The 19,472-nt window shown below is 41.4% G+C and overlaps 1 protein-coding gene across 5 annotated transcripts in view; it reads left to right on the top strand.

The window, feature by feature from the left end:
- The window catches only part of si:dkey-237h12.3 (teneurin-3), a 120,552-nt gene that overhangs the window by 67,990 nt on the left and 33,090 nt on the right, over positions 1-19,472 (top strand). For all 5 annotated transcript variants that reach the window (XM_061685400.1, XM_061685402.1, XM_061685401.1 and 2 more), the window contains 5 exons: positions 1,007-1,223; positions 5,014-5,133; positions 7,959-8,223; positions 9,601-9,868; positions 12,172-12,315. In XM_061685400.1, coding sequence (XP_061541384.1) covers positions 1,007-1,223; positions 5,014-5,133; positions 7,959-8,223; positions 9,601-9,868; positions 12,172-12,315 — 1,014 coding nt within the window. The remainder of the gene's footprint in view (positions 1-1,006; positions 1,224-5,013; positions 5,134-7,958; positions 8,224-9,600; positions 9,869-12,171; positions 12,316-19,472) is intronic.

Here is a 19,472-nt window from a genome sequence, read left to right on the forward strand (position 1 = left end):
AGTTTAAAACAAAAGTATAAAAAAAATGAAAAGCACGAAAAAAAAAAACAGTTGAAAAAAATGATAATAATAGTCAAAACCCAAGTCTAGAAACGGATCAAAACAAAGCCACAAAACAATGAATAAATGTCAAGAAATGGGAAAAAGAAATAAAACCTCAAAAATAATCCATCAATTTTCTGAACCGCCTAACATCACTACGATCTCGGGTGTGCTGGAGCCTATCACAGCTCGTCAGCTCAGGCAAGAGGCGGGGTACACCTTGAACTCGCTGCCAGCCAATCGCAGGGCACATATATCTGTAGACAAACAACCATTCAAACTCACATGCACACCTATGAACAATTTAGAGTGTTCATTTAACCTACCATGCATGTTTTTAGGATGTCGGAGGAAACCGGAGTACCCGGAGAAAACCCACGCAGGCATACCGAATAGCTGTCCACTGTTGTGACTGAGATGCAATTTGACCATGAGACGCGTTTAGAACCAAACAACTTTTGGAGAGCTCTCCACTGTAGTGACTGATGTAAAGTTTTGACATCAAGACGAATGCATATAAAACATATCAACTGCTTTCCACTGTAGTGATTCACAGAAAAGAAACATCCCAAAACAACTTTTTTAATAGCTGTCCACTGTAGTGACATGATAGAAGAGAACCTTTTGAACAGCTATCCTTTGTAGTGACTGATGCGTAATATGACACACGTTTGAGATGCACGTTTAAAGGAAAACACCTTATGAACAGGTCTTCACTGTAGTGACTGATAAAAGAAAACAACTCTTAACTGTCTACTGTATTGACTGTGGTGTAATTTGACATTGAGGCGTTTGTAGACGAAAACAACTTTCAAATAGCTGTCAACTGTAGTGACTGATGCACAACTTTGAGATCATGACTCACATGTATAGAAGAAAACAGCTGTTGAATAGCTGTCCATTGTAGTGATTGATGCGCAACCAGGACCCCAAGACTCATGTTTCCTTTCCCCTGGTTTTCCAGATGGCCTGGTGGACTGCATGGACCCGGACTGCTGTGCTCAGATCTCCTGCCAGGGTCAAACATACTGTAAAGGTTCGCTGGACCCGGCCGCCGCCGCCGTGCAGGGCCAGAACTCGGCCGGCCAACCCGTCTCCAGGAGCTTCTATGAGCGTGTGGCATTCCTGATGGGGCCCAGCGGGAGTCATGTTCTACCAGGGGAGAACCCCTTCAACAGCAGGTAATCGGTTTTTAGTCATTTATGTCACAGCTGTTTTTGCGTGGCCACTCCACAATGTTGTGTCGTAGCTCAGTGATAAGTGTGATCAAAAATGGCTGTACAATGTCAATACCCTTGTTTTTCTTTCTTGTATAAATGTGAAGAGGAAGGTGCTCAGAAGTGTTAAAAGCATTCCGATGTGACAGGATCGTGTCACCTTCCATATTTGGAACGAGGATGAAAGAAAGAAGGCAGTTTAATGGCAGGCAGGTGACAAATAACAAACAGCATAAAATCTTCCAGCTGTCTATGTTCTTTTGTACAGTTATCAGGGTTAGGCGGAAAGAATAACCAATAAAGCAAATTAATAAAAAAAAAAAAACATAAAAAAATGCCAATTGTTATTGCTCTCAGACACTATGGAAATGTCCTCTGAATGCACAGAAAGCACTTTCTGCTCAACTGTCAATCAAATAACACACCTTTATTCAGCCTACATATCCCTAGACTTTTGAGCTGTGAAAATATCGAATTTCTAGCCTCTTGCTGTCACTGAAACAAGGGTAGCTGTTTGATTATACACTACATTACTCCAACAATCATTCCTCTAAATCGCATTTCTTGCACTCTCACAATTAAAATTTCCCTTTCAAGATGTTTTGAACTTCTCTTCTAACATCAAGTTAGCCTCGGCTTTTTGTCGTTGTAATTCGATGGGCTCAGCGAGGCACTCAAAAGGGACTGCAATAAAACACATTTTTTTGTTTTATTACTATTGCTAGCACGTAGGACAAAGAAATAGAGCGTGTTATTTTAAAGGTGTCCCATGCTGCTATTAACATTTAGCTCAAAGCCAAATCCTATCCTAACAATGCCAACATGCTGCATTAACTACTAGCCGCTAGCTAGTTGACTGTCAACAGCATTGGAGCTATTGTTACTTGTAATCAACTGTACGGTGTTTTATTGACTTAACTCTCCATAGCGGTTAATATTTTCATTTGCTAAAGACAGGTTAACATACTCATCGCGCTAGCCCCCTTTCGTTGTCTTACTCCTACAAGCCACAACAATAACACCTACGAATATTGGAGACTAGTTAGTTAACCATCAACCAGCTAGGTGGTTTTGTTACTTGTTAGCAACAGTATGGCTCTTTATTGAGTACACTTTCCACAGTGGGTAATTGTGACACTACATTTTACAGCTAAATGCCAATGACGGGCAAACATTTAATTAACTGTATGCTCAACTTCTCACATGCCGGGCTTTTCTTTTAGCCGCCACAAAGCGGAAAAAGAATCTAATGAATATTTTGAGCATGAGCACTAATGCCGCAGCTAGACACCAACATGACAGTAAGCTGAAGACAATGAGGATAAGGATTACCCACCATCCCAGCATCCGGGTTATTGCCTGCTTCTATATTTCCAGTAAAGCGAGCTATTTACATAAGGATTACTTGAAATCGTCGCAGGGAATATTCCCTAAGCACGGTTGGATATCATTTTTTTCTCTCTCTTTTCCATCCACCTCAGAACAAACATGCTCTAGAGCTAGCCATTGTCACTAATTTTGCTAATTAGCTTACACAAATTAAACAACCATTTGCACTAATGCAATAAACCAGGGTGTCGGTGAGACTGTAACAGTGTTTTGATTTAAATTTAGCCCAACCACAAGCTAACAGCTCAAGCATCAGGTTAACACCCTAAAATAGTTGGAACTCATTGCTTGGGCCAATTTCCACTAGGCTAATGTGCTCGTATGACAAAGCTAACAAGACGGTATTACTCGGTTTACCACTACTTTAAATCGGTTTGCTTGAAGCTAAATGCTAAAGCCAGACATGACTGTGCTCATGTAACATGCTCGCGTGACGATTTTACACATTTGCCACAACCTCAAATCGGTTGGCCCAACTGCTTACATGCTGAATGCTAAAGCGACGAAAAGGTTAAATGACTGACAGACGATATTACACAAGTTACTGCCACTTTAACCTGGTTAACTTGAAGCTAAATGCTTAAGCGAGAGGGCTAACATGCCCAAAACGTTTGAGTTACTTCAATGCTTACAACATGACAACCAACGCATTAATTTTTGCGCTTCAGCAGCTGTTGCTGGCTTTATTTTTTAGTCATATCATTTGTCTTGTGTCCTAAAGACAAATAGAGACGCTTGCAAATCAGCAGCACTGCGCTCTTAAGTGGCTCTTTTGCCTTAGCTAGGCAAAATAAAGGATGTGTGCGGTAAAACTGGTGTTGATCAAGCCTGTCTCAGCTACATAATGACCTGGGGATAACATGTCTTTCCCCCCTTCTTCTACTCCCCGTGATGAATGCAAGAAGTAGCTTGTTTCCGATTCCTCACCACACTCGAGAGGCGGAGAATAAATTAAAGGCAGTGGAAACATGACTACAAAAAAATACAGCAGCAAGGTTAAGTCATGCGGAAGTTCACCTGAAGGCAGTGCGCTCGTCTTTGATAGATTTTTATTCACACGTCTGTCAAGTTTATGCAGCAAAGTGTCTGAATATTAAAAAAAAAAAAAGAAAAAAGAATTTTCGGGCCAGTGAAAGCAAAAGTGTGGAGCCAAATCAGCTTGCCTCAGGGGTGAATCAGTGAGTCACGTTGCTTTTAGTAAGTATTAGTAACCTGCTAAAAAGTAAAAAAGAAAAAAAAACATCCTTCACACACCAAATCAGACTACATGCAAGGTGTTTATTTTTGTTTAAAAAAAAAAAAGATGATAGTTTTTATAATGGGACATGTTTCACCAATGTAGCCACAAGCACAAAAGAAGGTATATTAATAGAGAAGAGTGTACAAGAATATTTTGAACAAATTGATCGAATAAGGTGAAAAATAGGGTGGACATTTCATTTTATGGGAAGAAAACATAATATTACAGGAGCAACATTGTAATTTTATGAAACAAAGTTTGAATGTGAGAAAAAGTAATTGTACGGGAATAAAGTCATCTGTAAATACTGCATAACGAAATACTACAAACCCCAATTCCAATGAAGTTGGGACATTGCGTACAACAAATAAAAATAGAATACAATGATTTGCAAATCCTTTTTCAACCTATATTTATTTGAATGTACTACAAAGACAAGATATTTAATGTTCAAACTGAGAAATGTTATTGTTTTTTGCAAATATACACTCATTTTTTAATTTGATGCATGCAACACGTTCCAAAAAAGTTGGGACAGGGGCATGTTTACCACTGTGTTACATCACCTTTCCTTGTAAAAACACTCAGTAAGCATTTGAGAACTGAGGAGACAAATTGTTGAAGCTTTGTAGGTGGAATTCTTTCCCATTCTTGCTTGATGTGTACATCTTCAGTTGGTCAACAGTCCGGGGTCTCTGTTGTCGTATTTTGCTCTCCATAATGCGCCACTGGGAGGCAAGTCTGGACTGCTGGCAGAGCAGTCAATTACTCCCACTCTTTTAATATGGAGCCACACTGTTGGAACACCTGTGGAATGTGGCTTGGCAATGTCTTGCTGAAATAAGCAGGGATGTCTCTGAAAAAGATGTTGCTTGGATGGCAGCATGTGTCGCTCCAAAACCTGTATGTACCTTTCAGCATTAATGGTGCCTTCACACTAACACACCCCCGTAACATTACAGATGCAGCCTTTTGAACTTTGCACTGATAACAATCTGGATAGTCCATTACGGATGTTTCTTGTAATGGAACATTTGTTATTTGTTTCTGTTCTGTCTGTCACTTCACACAGTAGCTGCTACTCAACCAATTGTGCATGTTTCTTTTGTGTTTTTTTTCACACAGCCTGGCGTCAGTCATCCGTGGTCAGGTCCTCACCGGAGACGGAACGCCACTGATCGGAGTCAATGTGTCATTCCCGCACTACCCGGACTATGGCTACACCGTCACAAGACAGGACGGCATGTAAGCGCAATCATCCGGCAGCGCTGCACTGGCGACCTTTCGCCTTGTGTCCATGTTTATACTCAGCGGATGGGGAGAAATTGCGTGGAGTCGTCCTGGCGCGCATCTTGAAAATCACAAAAAATGGAGAGCGCGCGGCATCAAAAATTGCTGATGCAAATGTCACGGCGACAGAGACCGTGTTGTTGGAGAGGCCTGTTTAAAATGCATTGCTTCAGCGAGGCTACAATCAATCGGCCCGCAGTGTCGTTAAACACGTCGTGTTACGCTCTGACCTTCTGCCGCTGTTGTTGTCGCACGCATAATGACATAACACAGGCTTGTGTGCCTTTTCGGGCCGCTTCATTAGGTACACCTCATGCATTCCCACTCTATTTTTCATGGCGGATCCTCAAAAGAATTATTTGATGCCATTCTTTGCCCACATTAGACAACTGAGGCAAAAATGCTTCAAAATCTCCCCTCTTTCTAGTCTGTCTGCTTTGAAATGGGGCTCATTTATGTAAATTCCCTAGTAGGAGTTTTGTCAAACTGCAAGCCCTCAAATTCGTTCAAAATGGCTGCTTCAAACTAAATTGACCAAGTTACATTTCAATTGCATACAGAGGTCCTTGAGACTTTTCCGTGTCATGTTATGATAGACATGTCCACCCAATTTTGCACTGATTGGTAAAACTGCTGCTTGTCCCTTTTTTTTTTTTTTAAACCTTTCCAGGAATTCTAAAAATGATCTCAAAATTTGAGAGCATGCTCCAACCACATTTCAAGATATTTGCTTCCAATTGGGGCTGATTTGGGTGAATTCCCTAGTCAACAGAATTAGTCAAAGTACAAGGCCTAGTGGAATTCGTCCTTCATGGGTACATCCTGGCATAATGAACATATCCACTGATTTTCAGTTGTATCAGAGAAATTGGTGTTAGGGGGTCATTTATTTTAATTTTCCAATAATCCAAATAATCATAAAAATTTGACACCACACTGTAGGTAAAAAAAGATTCACAATTTAACATTGTTCATCTGTCTAGGATATCTGTTTCTGATTGCGGCTCGTTTGGAAAAAATCACCAGTAGGAATCCCCCTGTCGGAATTCCTTAAAGTACAACCCTTGGATGTTGCCTTTCAACCAAAATGGCTAACTCCCATGTATATTTTTTCTTTTTTTTTGTTGCTTTTTTTTCATGCGTCTTGTCACCATAGACATAGCCGAGCCAAGGTGCTTTCAAATTTAAATTGTGGAAGATGAGCGATGCAATCAGAGCAACACTCATTTACATCTCAGAATAATAAGAAGTCCGACCGTCTCAAATGCCAGGCAGAAAAGACCAACTCGGATAGCTTGAAAAAAGGACATTTTGGGCATTTCCAACCTAAATTATCAAGAAAACTTATCTTGACATTTGGGACAATTGTTTGCTTACAGGCATAAGCAGGCCCTCTTCCGTTTCATGTGCCCAAAACAAGGTCCGAAACGACTAACTTCGGGATAAACCTTGTGGGAAGTCTTTTCAGAGGAGTGGAAGTCGTTAACACCACAAATTTGGGGGGGCAGGTCTTCCATTTTCCCCTTCTGTAGGGTCGGAATTTGCCGAAATACTTTGGTTTCTAGCACATACTAGCCAGATAAATTAAACCAATGTCAACGCCACAGACTCTGCAAAATAAAAAAGTAATAATGTTATGATTTGCACCACTGTATTCCCTAGGAGCATCCTTCATATGTTCATATGAGTCCCTGAATCCAATTCATTACTCTTGTTTGACCAGGCATGATGGTTAGATAAGAAAAAAAAAGACACTTTTTCACTATTTGGACTCTTTAGTCTGAGAGGGTTTTCTGGTTTTAATTAGCTTGGCATTACTCGGAGGAAAAGTTACTGGTTTGGAAATGAAGGACTTTGAAGTGCTTCTCTTGAGTGCGTGTGCGTTTGCGTGTGCGTATGCCATCTCCTGGGGGTGGGTGAAGCATCTGTGTGTGCGTTTGTGCGTGTGCGTATGGTGACATTGCATGACTTCAGACGCACGCATATGCCAAGTGCCAAGCTGTGCAGCTGACCTAAAACAGCTTCGCTTTCCACTTTGGGCAAGATGGAGATGGGGGCTGGGGTCGGTGTCGGATGGGGGGGAGGGGCTTCACAGCTGCGAGAACACCCCCCCCCCCCGCATCCCTTTTTTCCATCCTCTGTGTAAGGGCGGCTCTGTTGGTTGACCAAGTGTGATCATCCACAAGCATTTATCACGCTCCTTGTCAGGCGACTTCCAGGGCGGAATCTCTGAAGAGTTGCGCTAATCCTCACCCCTCTCCCCCATTCTATCCATCAAACACCGGCGTAGCAGGGGGGGGGGGGCGTAAAGGGTGAAAATATATCTTTGCGCTTCTTCTCTTTCAGCCTGTAACAAAGAGAGACAAACAAGAGCATTGCTCGTAACTGTTGATCTTAGTCTGAATTAAGGTGATCGCAAAAGTACAAAATGGGGACTTTAATCTTCTTGTTCAGTTTTGGTCATGGGTTCTTATCACCATTTCATGCGTCCTGTTACGATAGACAATTAAAGTCTTTCTTTTTGTCAATCAGTGAACCTGAAGTTGAGGGCAATTTTTATTTTTTTGAAAGTCGAAATAATCATCAAATGCTATATACTGCAAAATAGTTGCTTCACACTAAAATAAATGTTCCTGAACTTCCTGTTTAGTTTCGTGCGTCAGTTCTTAGGACTTTTTTGTGAGTCTGGTTTTGATACACGTCCACCCAATTTCAAATTAATAGGTGAAACTGGCGTCGCGGGCTATTTTTTATTTTTTTTTAAACGCAATTTCCTTCAGGTTTGACCTGCTGGCCAACGGCGGTGCGTCGCTAACTCTGACATACGATCGAGCGCCTTTTCCGACCCTGCGCCGCACCGTGTGGATCCCGTGGAACGTCTTCCACGCGATGGACCCCGTGGTGATGCGGCGCGAGGAGAACAACGACATCTCCGGCTGCTACCTGACGGGGCTGAGCCGCCCTGAGCCGCTGGTCCTGGCGTCGCCACTTTCCACCTTGTACAAGACGTCAGCTGAGGACAGCCCCGTCATTCCCGAGACGCAGGTGAGCCTGCGTAGTAGAAAGTAGTAGTAGTAGAAACTCACCAGCGTTTGCTGTATGTGGTCAGATAATAATGTTATGGTGAAGCAGCATATTGTATGTATAATTTGGAAGATTGCTGTCGCGCTACATGTCATTTTTACGTGGCAGGTTGCAACTAAATAAAAGTCAGTTCTGGTTTTTTTGGTCACAAAATTTGGCGATGGATTCTTTTCATTGGACAGCAAAGATTTGTCATGAACTTATTTTTAGTAATTAAGTAATTAATGTTATTTTACATAGTAGAGAGATAGCTGTGTAGGACATGTTACGTAACACTGAATCCCTTTAAAAACTCAAATAATTTTTACGTGGCAGTTTTTTGCATTGTTTTATTTTTTATTATTTAATTTTACATCAGGTTACACGATTATTATTTTATTAAATAAAGAAGTTAAAACATCAACAGTGACAACAACTTAGCTTAGCTAAGTTAACTTAGCTAAAGGTCGTATTTACATCGCAGGTTGAGATGAAATTCAAGTCAGTTTTGTTGTTTTTGGGATAAAGGGAAACAAAATTGGTAATGTATGCCTTTTATTGGCTAGTGATGATATGTACAGTATTTATGTCTTTGAAAAAAATAAGTAATTTTTACATGACAGTTTGTGACCAAAGAGCCCTTTTTGTTGTTTTTCAGATGGCAAAAAAAGAATCACCTGTGTAGAAAATAAGGCTACAACATGCTTACTGTATGTACAATACGGGAGACTGCTGTCATATGTCAGCAGCGTGATATGTTGCGCAACATAATACGGTGTTTAAAACAAAGTAAGCGTTTTCTTTAAATGCCAGGTTGCGACAAAAAGTCATTTCAGTTTTGTTGTTACTTACTGCTTAGTATGTATGTATAACATGGGAGATGGACAATATCTATAGCTCATATAGGACAATCTCATTAGCCTAACACCATAATTGCTTTAGTCATTTTTGAATGTTTTCAGAAAGTCAGGGGGAAGAAAATATGTATAATAATAATATGTATATATAATGTATATTGTATAAGTATATTAAAGTAATAATGTAAAAAAAAAGACAAATTAAGTCAGTTTTGTTGGTTTTCAGATAAAAATCTGAAAATTTGGCAATGCATGCTTTTCACTCGACAGTGACAATTTCTTGTGAACTTATCTGTCTTTTTTTAAAAAGTAATTTTGAAAAACATCTTTTTTTTTAGAGATCTCTCCAGCTGCTTTGGTGTTGCTGTAAGGCTTCTTCGCCGCCCATTAAATTTCAGAAAAAGCTGGGAGACGATTCCTCAGGGTCTCATTGTCAAGAATTTGAACAGCTCAGTGTAGACTTCACTGTAAGAAGTTGACATGCTGCTAATTGCCCCCGCAGGTCCTCCACGAGCAAGTGGCCATCCCAGGCAGCGACCTCAACCTGGTCTACCTGAGCTCGCGGGCGTCCGGCTACAAGCCCATCCTCAAGGTTCTTCTGACACAGGACCGGCTGCCCTTCGGCTTGATGAAGGTGCACCTGATGGTGGCCGTGATGGGTCGCCAACTGCAGAAATCCTTCCCGGCCTTCCCCGACCTTTCCTACACCTTCATCTGGGATAAAACGGACGCCTACGGCCAGAAGGTCTACGGCCTGGCAGAGGCTGTGGGTGAGTTCTTTGATTGAGTTGATCTACAGTATATATATATATTTTTTTTACTGTTTGTTGTCACACTCCAAAAGATTTAGTAGGTGGTGTCAAAGTCTTCAATCAAGCCGCCCGCCGTCTCATCTTTTTACACGCGCGATGTTGCGATATATAAGGAGCCCTAGAGTCAAGACTCGTAGAAATGACTTTATGATTGAATCACACCAGCTTGATAAGCATGGGTGCTTGCGCCGTGGCTCTTCACAAAATAAATTGTAGGTGTCCTCAGAATTAAGTCAGTTGAGCAGCAGTTAAATGAGACATGTTAGGTGTTTGTTTTCTATTTTATTTGTATGTATTTTATTTACAATTCAAAACGATTCCCAGGGGTCTCCATCGCCTCTACTGCGAGGCCAACACAGAGTACGGCTGTTGTTACCGTGACGAGTCTGAAAAAGCAAGTGCAAAATGCAAAGAAAATATGTATTATTTTTCAGAGAAAAAAAGGTCTTTGTGAGAAAAAAAAAATCATGAATAAATTAGTATTTTTTTAAGAAAAAAAATCAGAATTTTTTTTCCCAGGGAGTTTTATTTTTTTGAGGTGAAAAAGTTACATTCCTTAAGGACAAAAATGGTAATTGGAAAAGAATAGTTTTTAATGTTTGAAGAGGGTAATGTCATATTTTTCAGAGAAACAAATTGGCAGAGAATAAGTCATATTTTTTGTGAAAGAAAATGTATTTGTCCAGAAACAAAGTCTTATTTTCCATGAAATATTTATATATATATATTTTTTTTTTTTGCCCAAATGTGCCCATTTGTATGAACAAGGGTGATGTGCAGAGCTGTGGGAACTATAGAGGAATAAAGTTGATGAGCCACACAATGAAGTTATGGGAAAGAGTAGTGGAGGCTAGACTCAGGACCAGTGAGTATTTGCGAGCAATTCCTGACAGATAAGGTTAGACTGGAATCCCCGTGGACCATGATGTTTGCAGACGACATTGTGATCTGCGGTGAAAGCAGGGAGCAGGTGGGGGAACAGTTAGAAAGATGGAGGCATGCACTGGAGAGCAGAGGAATGAAGATTAGCCAAAGTAAAACAGAATATATGTGCATGAATGAGAGGGGTGGTGGGGGAAGAGTGAAGCTACAGGGAGAAGAGATAGCAAGGGTGGAGGACCAGAAATTCTTGGGGTCAACCGTCCAGAGCAATGGTGAGTGTGGTCAGGAAGTGAAGAAACTGGTCCAAGCAGGTTGGAACGGGTGGAGGAAGGTGTCAGGTGTGTTATGTGACAGAAGAGTCTCTGCTAGGATGAAGGGCAAAGTTTATAAAACAGTGGTGAGGCCGGCCATGATGTACGGATTCGAGACAGTGGCAATGAAGATGTTGAGGTTCGCTCTCGCAGTGACCAGGTTGGATAAAATTAGAAATGAGCTCATCAGAGGGACGGCCGATGTTCGATGTTTTGGAAACAATGTTAGAGAGAGCAGACTTGGATGGTTTGGACACGTCCAGAGGAGAAATAGTGAGTATATTGGTAGAAGCATGATGAGGATGGAGCTGCCAGGCAAGAGAGCGAGAGGAAGACCAAGGAGAAGGTTGATGGATGTCGTGAGGGAAGACATGAGGGCAGTTGGTGTTGGAGAGGAGGATGCAGGAGATAGGCTTACATGGAAAAGGATGACGCGCTGTGGCGACCCCTAACAGGACAAGCCCAAAGGAAAAGAAGAAGATATTTTTGGGAAATTTTTATTGTTCTGACGAAAGATTGTCATATTTCTTCAAGACAAAAAGTTTTCTTCAATGCCCCAAAAACCTGACTGCTGTTCACAGCTGCTTATTCACATTCGCTGGGAATTGCTATGATCTGCTATGATGGATTAGGAAACGCTTGTGTCTCACGCGCAATTTCTGCAGGAATTGCAATTGATTTATTTATTGTCGTTCTTCACTGCTACTTTGGCTCTATTCAGCAGAACTTGGATATTCTGCATCGACTCGCTTGCACAGCAATGCAGCTCATACGTTGCGGCATTATTGCAACATTATTATTACAGCATACAGCATCTATGTTCAAAACTCATAATTCACCACTGCTATCTGACACTCTTGAGGAAAAGTACTGACACTGTACTTAAAAAAAAAAAAAAAAAAAAAAAAAAAAAGACTGTTAAAAGTAGAAGTACTGATTCTCCTGGAAAAAAAGATTTATTCTACGATAGTTTCCAAAAAGTCTGCAGTTGGAGATGTAAACTCTGCATGCTCTTTACTGTAAATCATCTCAGCCCGGAGTCAAATTGGACAAATTCTTTCACCACAGTGTCGGTGGGCTACGAGTACGAGTCGTGCCTTGACGTGGTCCACTGGGAGAAGAGGACGGCGGTGCTGCAGGGCTACGAGGTGGACGCCGCCAACATGGGAGGCTGGATGTTGGACAAGCACCACGTCCTCGACGTGCAGAACAGTAAGAAACTCTTTTGTGATGCTGAAAGCAGGAGAGTTCATAGTCTGGAGAAACAACGACAAAGCCAGACACGCACTGTATGATTTTAGGAGTGATGACCAAGTGCGCGCTTATACCTGGACATATACACTAGTAGCAGTAGTAGTAGTAGTCGTGGCCAAGTGCACTCCTTTTCCTGAACCTGAACAGTGGTAGACATCGATTGCAGCCAGTCTCTCTATTTTGTCTCGATTGCACCAAGATTGGGAAAATCCCTCTGAAAATTCTGAACTCCTCCTTTCGAACCGGGCGAAGTAATGACCGGAATCATTTTGCCTTTGCGTGTATAGAGTCTACATAGAGCTTTTTGCTTTTTTTTGACAGCAAATGAGTTGGGACTGAATCCACAGACTCAAACTCATTCCATTTTGTCCCAATTACACCAAGACCCATTTAATTAACAATCTTTTTTTTGTTTATTTTTTAAATGTTGCCTCAATTAAAGTTCTATTACGGTATGTCAATAATCCCCAGAAAACCAAACCTCATCGCATTTGTCAGCACGTCAGGACGGGCGACCTTGACTCGCTCGCAGATAAAACCGGCGAGTCACAAATTGTCTGCGACAACTGGAACGGCGACTGTGCGCCGCAATGCACTTCGCGTTAGAATAAGAGGACCAGGCTGGCGAGCTGACAAACGCGCGCTAGCCCGAGGCCGTCCGCTTGTAATTGCGGTGGCTTTAGCGCGCGCCAGTGAATCGCCCGCGCAACCCGGCCGACACTCCGTCGAGGCGGATTCGATCGCACCTGCTCACGCGTGCACCACGCGCGAGAATATTTTATATTTATTGTACTTGTTGATTAATGCGCTGCGGATAGATGAGTGAGCAAAGAACTCATTTGCTATATTGAATTAATGTCATTAGCAGCATGTTCATCAAAAGGGCACATTTTCATATGATAGCGCTGAGTGATTTGGAATGACGGCACGGCTCACTTGCGCACTGATTCATTTACTCATTACTGTCGCGATCGGCTTCAAAATTCCTCTCGTATCTGTACGGGGGTGACGGGACTTTTTTTTTTTTTTTTTTTTACCTTTGCCAATGAGGCTGTCTGTTTTAAATCAGTGTGGGTTCATTTCTGCTGTGTGCAACTTTTTTTTTTTTTAAAAAACAAGTCAACCTGGATTGTTTTAATGATGCCCTGATATTCTACACGTGATGTTCCCATTAAGTCAGCATATTAATGATGGCATAAATTTCCAATCATTGGCGTTAATGGGTGAAAATGTGAAAATTAATCTTTCATAGACCACGTTCAAAATTATTATGCAAATTGTGTTTAAGTGTCATAAAGATGGGATGGGTATCATTAAGATTTTAACGATACTACTGCTCTTAATGATACTGCTTATCAATCCGGTATTGTTACGGTATTCTTATCGGTGCCATTTTTTTTTATTTTTTAGAAAACTACTCAAACATATCAGAATTAGCCCTGCTTTAAGAAAAAAAAACCAAACAAAAAAACTTGCAACTGCCACGTTAATATACAGTAAAATAAATGAATAAAAACAATGATTTACAGAAGAATTCATAAATGTTGTAAAACAAATCACTATTATAACATTAAACATGATACAAACAATTATTTAGTGCAAACGAAAACTGGTGTAGAACTGTTTGAAGATGAGACAGCGATAGTTCGTCTTTTGCTGCCCCGTCTTCCAGCAGGTCGAAAACGGTGCATTTCCCCTTTTCAATGTGATGTACTTTTGCTAAATGTATGTTAAAATTGCTTGTTTGTTGCGAGATGGCTCGCCTCCGATTGTGAAAATGCGTTTTAGACGAAGGTCTTCATTTTATTGCAAGTTAAAAGCGAGAGCGGAGAGGTAATAGGTGCAATATAACATTCGTATAAATTTTTGTAATTTCTCCGAGACTGTTAATAGAACCGTTAAGGGTGGAGCTTATTGATACTCCGGTAAATAATTCTGTTTAATAAGGGGCTCGGTACCCATCCCGACACCTGTGATAGCCCACCATTTACTAGCAATATGGGAAAGAAAAAGGATCTCTGCTGCTGAAAAGCATGAAATAGTTCATATATCACGAAAACTTAAGCGTGATCATACTGTTAGGAGATTTCTGGCTGATTCAGAGCACACAGATTCATGCAGACAAAGGGACAACGAGGAAGGTCTCGGTCAGACAAATACATCGGCTGAAGAGGGCAACCGCTAAAGTGCCATTATAAAGCAGTAAACCGCTATTTGAAGCCGCTGGTGCCTCTGGAGTCCCGCAAATATCAAGGTGTACGATCCTCCAGCGGTTTGCAGTTATGCGTAAACCTGCCACCCCTAACGAACGATCGTTGGAGGGGAAAGAGATCAATGAGGTCGGCGGACACATCAGAATCAGAATCATCTTTATTTGCCAAGTATGTCAAAAACACACAAGGAATTTGTTTCCGGTAGTTGGTGCCGCTCAAGTACGACAACAGACAGTCAATTGACAGGGAATCATTTTGAAACATAAAAACACAGTCACTGAGCAATAAAAGGTTACCAGTATATGTGGTAACGCCGGTACAATTTTTTATTTTATTTTTTTGACAGTTGTGCAAAAGGATGCTCAGTCCTCAAGCAATTAGAGTAGTTTGAAATGACCAATAGAACAATAGTCTGGCGCAATGACCATTGTGCAAATGGCGCAGACTTCAATAAATGTATGCAGTTTAAAGTGACTAGTAGTGCGATAATCTGTAACCATGTCAATTGTGCAAATGGTGCAGATACTTCTCAAGCACATGAGTGGCCAAAAAAATTGGCAGCATGTTACAATGGAATTGTAAGTTATCTGTTTAAGGAGTTAATGGCAAGAGGGAAGAAGCTATTGAAATGTCTGCTTGTTTTAGTTTGCATTGTTCGGTAGCGCCTACCTGAGGCAAGAAGCTGGAAGAGCTGGTGACCAGGCTGTGGAGAGTCCAAGAGGATTTTGCATGCTCTTGTCTTAGTTCTGGCAGCGTGCAAGTCCTCAAGGTTGGGTAGGAGGGTACCGACAATCTTTTCAGCAGTTTTGATTGTCCGTTGCAGTCAGAGTTTGTCCTTTTTTGTCGTCGCACCAAACCAGCCTGTGATGGATGAACACAGGACTGATTCGATGACCGCTGTGTAGAACTGCCTCAACAGCTCGTGTGGCAGGCAGGAAGTACATCCTCTGCCGGGCATTTTTGAGGACGGAGTTGATGTTGGTCTCCCACTTCAGGTCTTGAGAAACTGTAATTCCCAGGAACTTGAAGGTCTCGACGGTTGACACAGCCGTTTTTCACCATCTTATTCTGTATTTAATAAAGGTATACTGCTAACGTTCAATGCTCCAGTCACACACAAGCCGAGTCACTCATATCTCAAGGGAGGAGTGTAAAATGTTTTTCAAAATGTTTTTCAAAAGTTGATGCATTAACGGTTTGCTTCTGTGCATCATTCAGACTTCTGTGAAAAAAACACTTCACCTCGGAGACGCTGCTATTTATGTGACGGCAAGTCCGGGTGCGTTCAATAGTCCAAGTGCCATTAGCGGTGTTGCTTTAAGTATCTTACAATTACCCCTTTCTGTGATGCTACTTTGGTTACCCTGGTTACGCGCGCACAGCACCATCATTATCATCGTCATTGCAAAGAGGAAAAAAATAACAGAAGGTGATGTACTAATAATTCAAAGAAGATGGAAAGCAGGAAGTACAAATCAATTGTGTTACATTGGAATGTGTGAATTAATTAAACATTGCCAAATATACTGTACGCCCCGGTATCTACTCTGCTGCCTCTTCTTCACTGGATTGCTTCTGCAAATGAATTCCACCCTCAGGACCTTGGAGCCTAACACCAAACTCCTCTCAGGGACTGTAAACGTGCTACAATAGTTATTTTACGCCATTGAATTTTATTCGGAGCGCTACTTTTACACACTGACGCAACACTTTGCCTTGTAAAAACGACATAAATATTGCCTTTACAATATATCTGCAAGGGGGGTCCAGCGAAGTTCAGCGGCTTTAATGGGACCTTATTAAAGTGACTCATATTTAATTTGAACACATGCATGTGACTCATACTTATGAATTTGTTTGTGTCCTTGGGCTGCGAAGAAGCACACAGTGTCGTTGCCTAGTAAATGTCCTTGTTACTTACTATTTGTTCATGGCTGGTATCTTCTGACAAAAGTAAAATACAATACAGTAGATCATTTATTGATACACGTGATAAATATGCAAATGCAAACGAAGTCTGAACATTGAATCTTGTAATCTGTGGAGGCTCTGTGGTGACATCTCGTGTTTAAAAAATACTTTGTACACCTTTAAAGTTCCTACGATTGCTTTGATCGGATCTCCTGCCGCCATTCACCCGAACCGGGAGAAAGTGCTTAGACCCGTTTTGCCAAATGCGGAGATAAATTGCGTATATGCTGGATTACGCCCACATTAGACAGTAGGCACAAAATGGCGTCGCAATTTACCGTCTGCTTTCTGTCTAAGATCATCCAAATGTAATGCCAAACTCTGATGCCAAGCTCCGCCCACATGAGACAGTGTTGGCACAAAAAGCTTCCCAATTTAGCATCATCCATCTCTCTAGAATACCCATTTTTGATTGGGGCTTGTTCGAGCGATTTCACTAGAACAGGGGTCAGGAACCTTTTTGGCTATGAGAGCCATGAAAGACACGACATATTTTAAAATGTATTTCTGTGGGAGCCATATCATATTTTTAATATAATATAATACAACCAAAATGTGTCAATTTTTAAGTGAGACCAACAATTTTAGAACAGGCCCCTGAATGTATTCTTTTTAATAAAGTTATAGTGAAGCGAAGCAATAAATAAAATATTAACTTCTGGTGCTGCATGGTTTTGCTGATGGCTTTGTAGTTTGGGTAATCATTTTTTTTTAGCCAAACAGTGAATCTCATCTCCTCCAAAGTGAGACAAATGTATGACGCTGCATTTGTCCTTGATTTGCCATCATGATGTCTTTTATATGTTTGATTATCTTATCCGTAAAGTCGTAAACAAAGTTCATTGGCCACGTCAAGCATGAACCCTTGGGCTCGATCCTCTCTATTGCTAAATAGCCAGCCAAATTCCAGTCACCTTGTTGGGTCCGTACACGGAGTTGCTGCTGATTAGATTGCGCTCTGCACTACAGCGCTTGGCATGCCTTCTTTCTGCTGTCCCCTGCTGGATATTTCGTTGCAAACGTGGCATGGCATCTGTCGAAGTGCCACTTTATATTTGACCGTTTCATCAATTAAATGTTATTGCATATTAGAGACACCGCAGATCCTGCACAAAGTCAAATTCTTCTGTCCATTTGTGCTGAAATGTGCGGTACTCCTAATTGCTTATCTGGAGGGTAGGCTGTGGAGAAAAACAACTGGCCACTAACATGTACAAGTCAGCAACAACGAGGCAGGTCATTTATTGTAACACGACACACATTCATGGTGCTTCAATATATAAACCCATGTTTAGCAAACAATATCAAAATAAAAGGGGTGGATGAACACACATCTACTACTACTAGGGAATAATTAACAATAACACAACATTCTTTGCAACTATTGACACAATGCCACTCGTCATGCTGTGAATTCCTACGTCAACATCCTCCGACACTACAATGTGTTGTTGTCCTATTGGTTGGGTAAAAATATGGAAAATATGTCTGGTCACCTTGATAAACTAGTTGCTTACTAACAAGTTTGATGAAAGTTTTTGCTTTTTGTGATCAAAGAGTACAAACAAGCGCCCGTCCCAAATGTAATTAGAAGACCACTCCAGTGGGCTCCTTTTAAAAGATTCCCCATAGGTATATTCCATGCAAAAAAAAATTCTTTTAACTTCCCGGGAAGCCTGTTTTTTTTCCTCAAGTCATTGCGCTGCACCTCCCCTAAGCCCCCCTCACCACTGATAACATTTTACCGAGAACTCACCAAGATGGCTGATTAATTGCAGAGTTTAACGAGAGGCAGATACAAGCGGACTTCATTGCTAATATTGTGGGACACTCTTCAAAGACGGAAACACACTTGAAAGGCGAAAGAAGAAGAATCACAATTGGACTGGCCACTGTCCTCATTAGTAGAACCACGGAAGAGGCCACATGAGGTCACAGTTTCGCCGACTTGCCAACCTACTTGTCCGCCCTTTCTATGATTACTAAATTATATTGATTGAATTGATCCAAGGGCACATTCAGATTAAGGGGGGGGCGAGGACGAGAATACAACGCCGAGCCCTTCTAACAAAGACAAATAGGTGCAGGCGGTGGCTTTTTTTTAATGCAACAAGGCGGCATCAAACATGCGACCTTGGGAGTTTAATTGAAACGCAAAAACGTAGCGTAGCGTAATGAAAGCCCGCCGAGTTGATAGGACTACGCATTCACTGGAAACATATGTCTGGAATTTGAATTAATCTTTGCGTAGCAGGGCATCTTAAAGGGGACTTATTATGGGATGCGACGCTTTCAAAGTCTACAAGCAGGGCTGCAGTGTTGTTGGATGCACGGGTGTTAGTTGCTGATAGGGAGCACATAGCCACTCTATATAACATTGCATAGAAGCAGTCATGAGTCTTGGTCCTCACTGGGCAGTCTACATGTCCATCATTGCAGACGTCACCACTCGTTGATCAGTTCCATCTCCCAAGTTACTGGTCACGCTACACATTAGTCATTACACACATTGGTTGGTTTGATGGCAATATTGTCTCTCAATCACTGGCCATTCTACATGTCAATCATATACGCACGACCACTGATTGGTCGGTGTTGTCTCAATCGTGTCGATCACTCACTGATCAGTCTACAAGTCAGGCTTTGCTGGCAGCACCACTGATTGGTTGGTCTGTCACAAACATGTCACTAACTGCTTGCCAATTGGCAAGGTAAATATTAAAAATATGTCTCAAAAAAATACTAAAACCTTTCCCGCATGTTACTCAGCTGCAGCGTTGCAGCAGTTTAGCTGATGTTCAGAGTGGAAAAAAATCTGAGGTCACTTTGGCAAGCTGCCTCTGTCCTCTTTATTTACACATCTATCATTGTTTACAATACACATCAGTCCCACCAGAGTGTAATGACCACGTTGTTATATCAACCCCGAAA

The sequence above is a fragment of the Phycodurus eques genome, chromosome 9 (assembly GCF_024500275.1).
Source record: "Phycodurus eques isolate BA_2022a chromosome 9, UOR_Pequ_1.1, whole genome shotgun sequence".
NCBI classification, from domain to species: domain Eukaryota; kingdom Metazoa; phylum Chordata; class Actinopteri; order Syngnathiformes; family Syngnathidae; genus Phycodurus; species Phycodurus eques.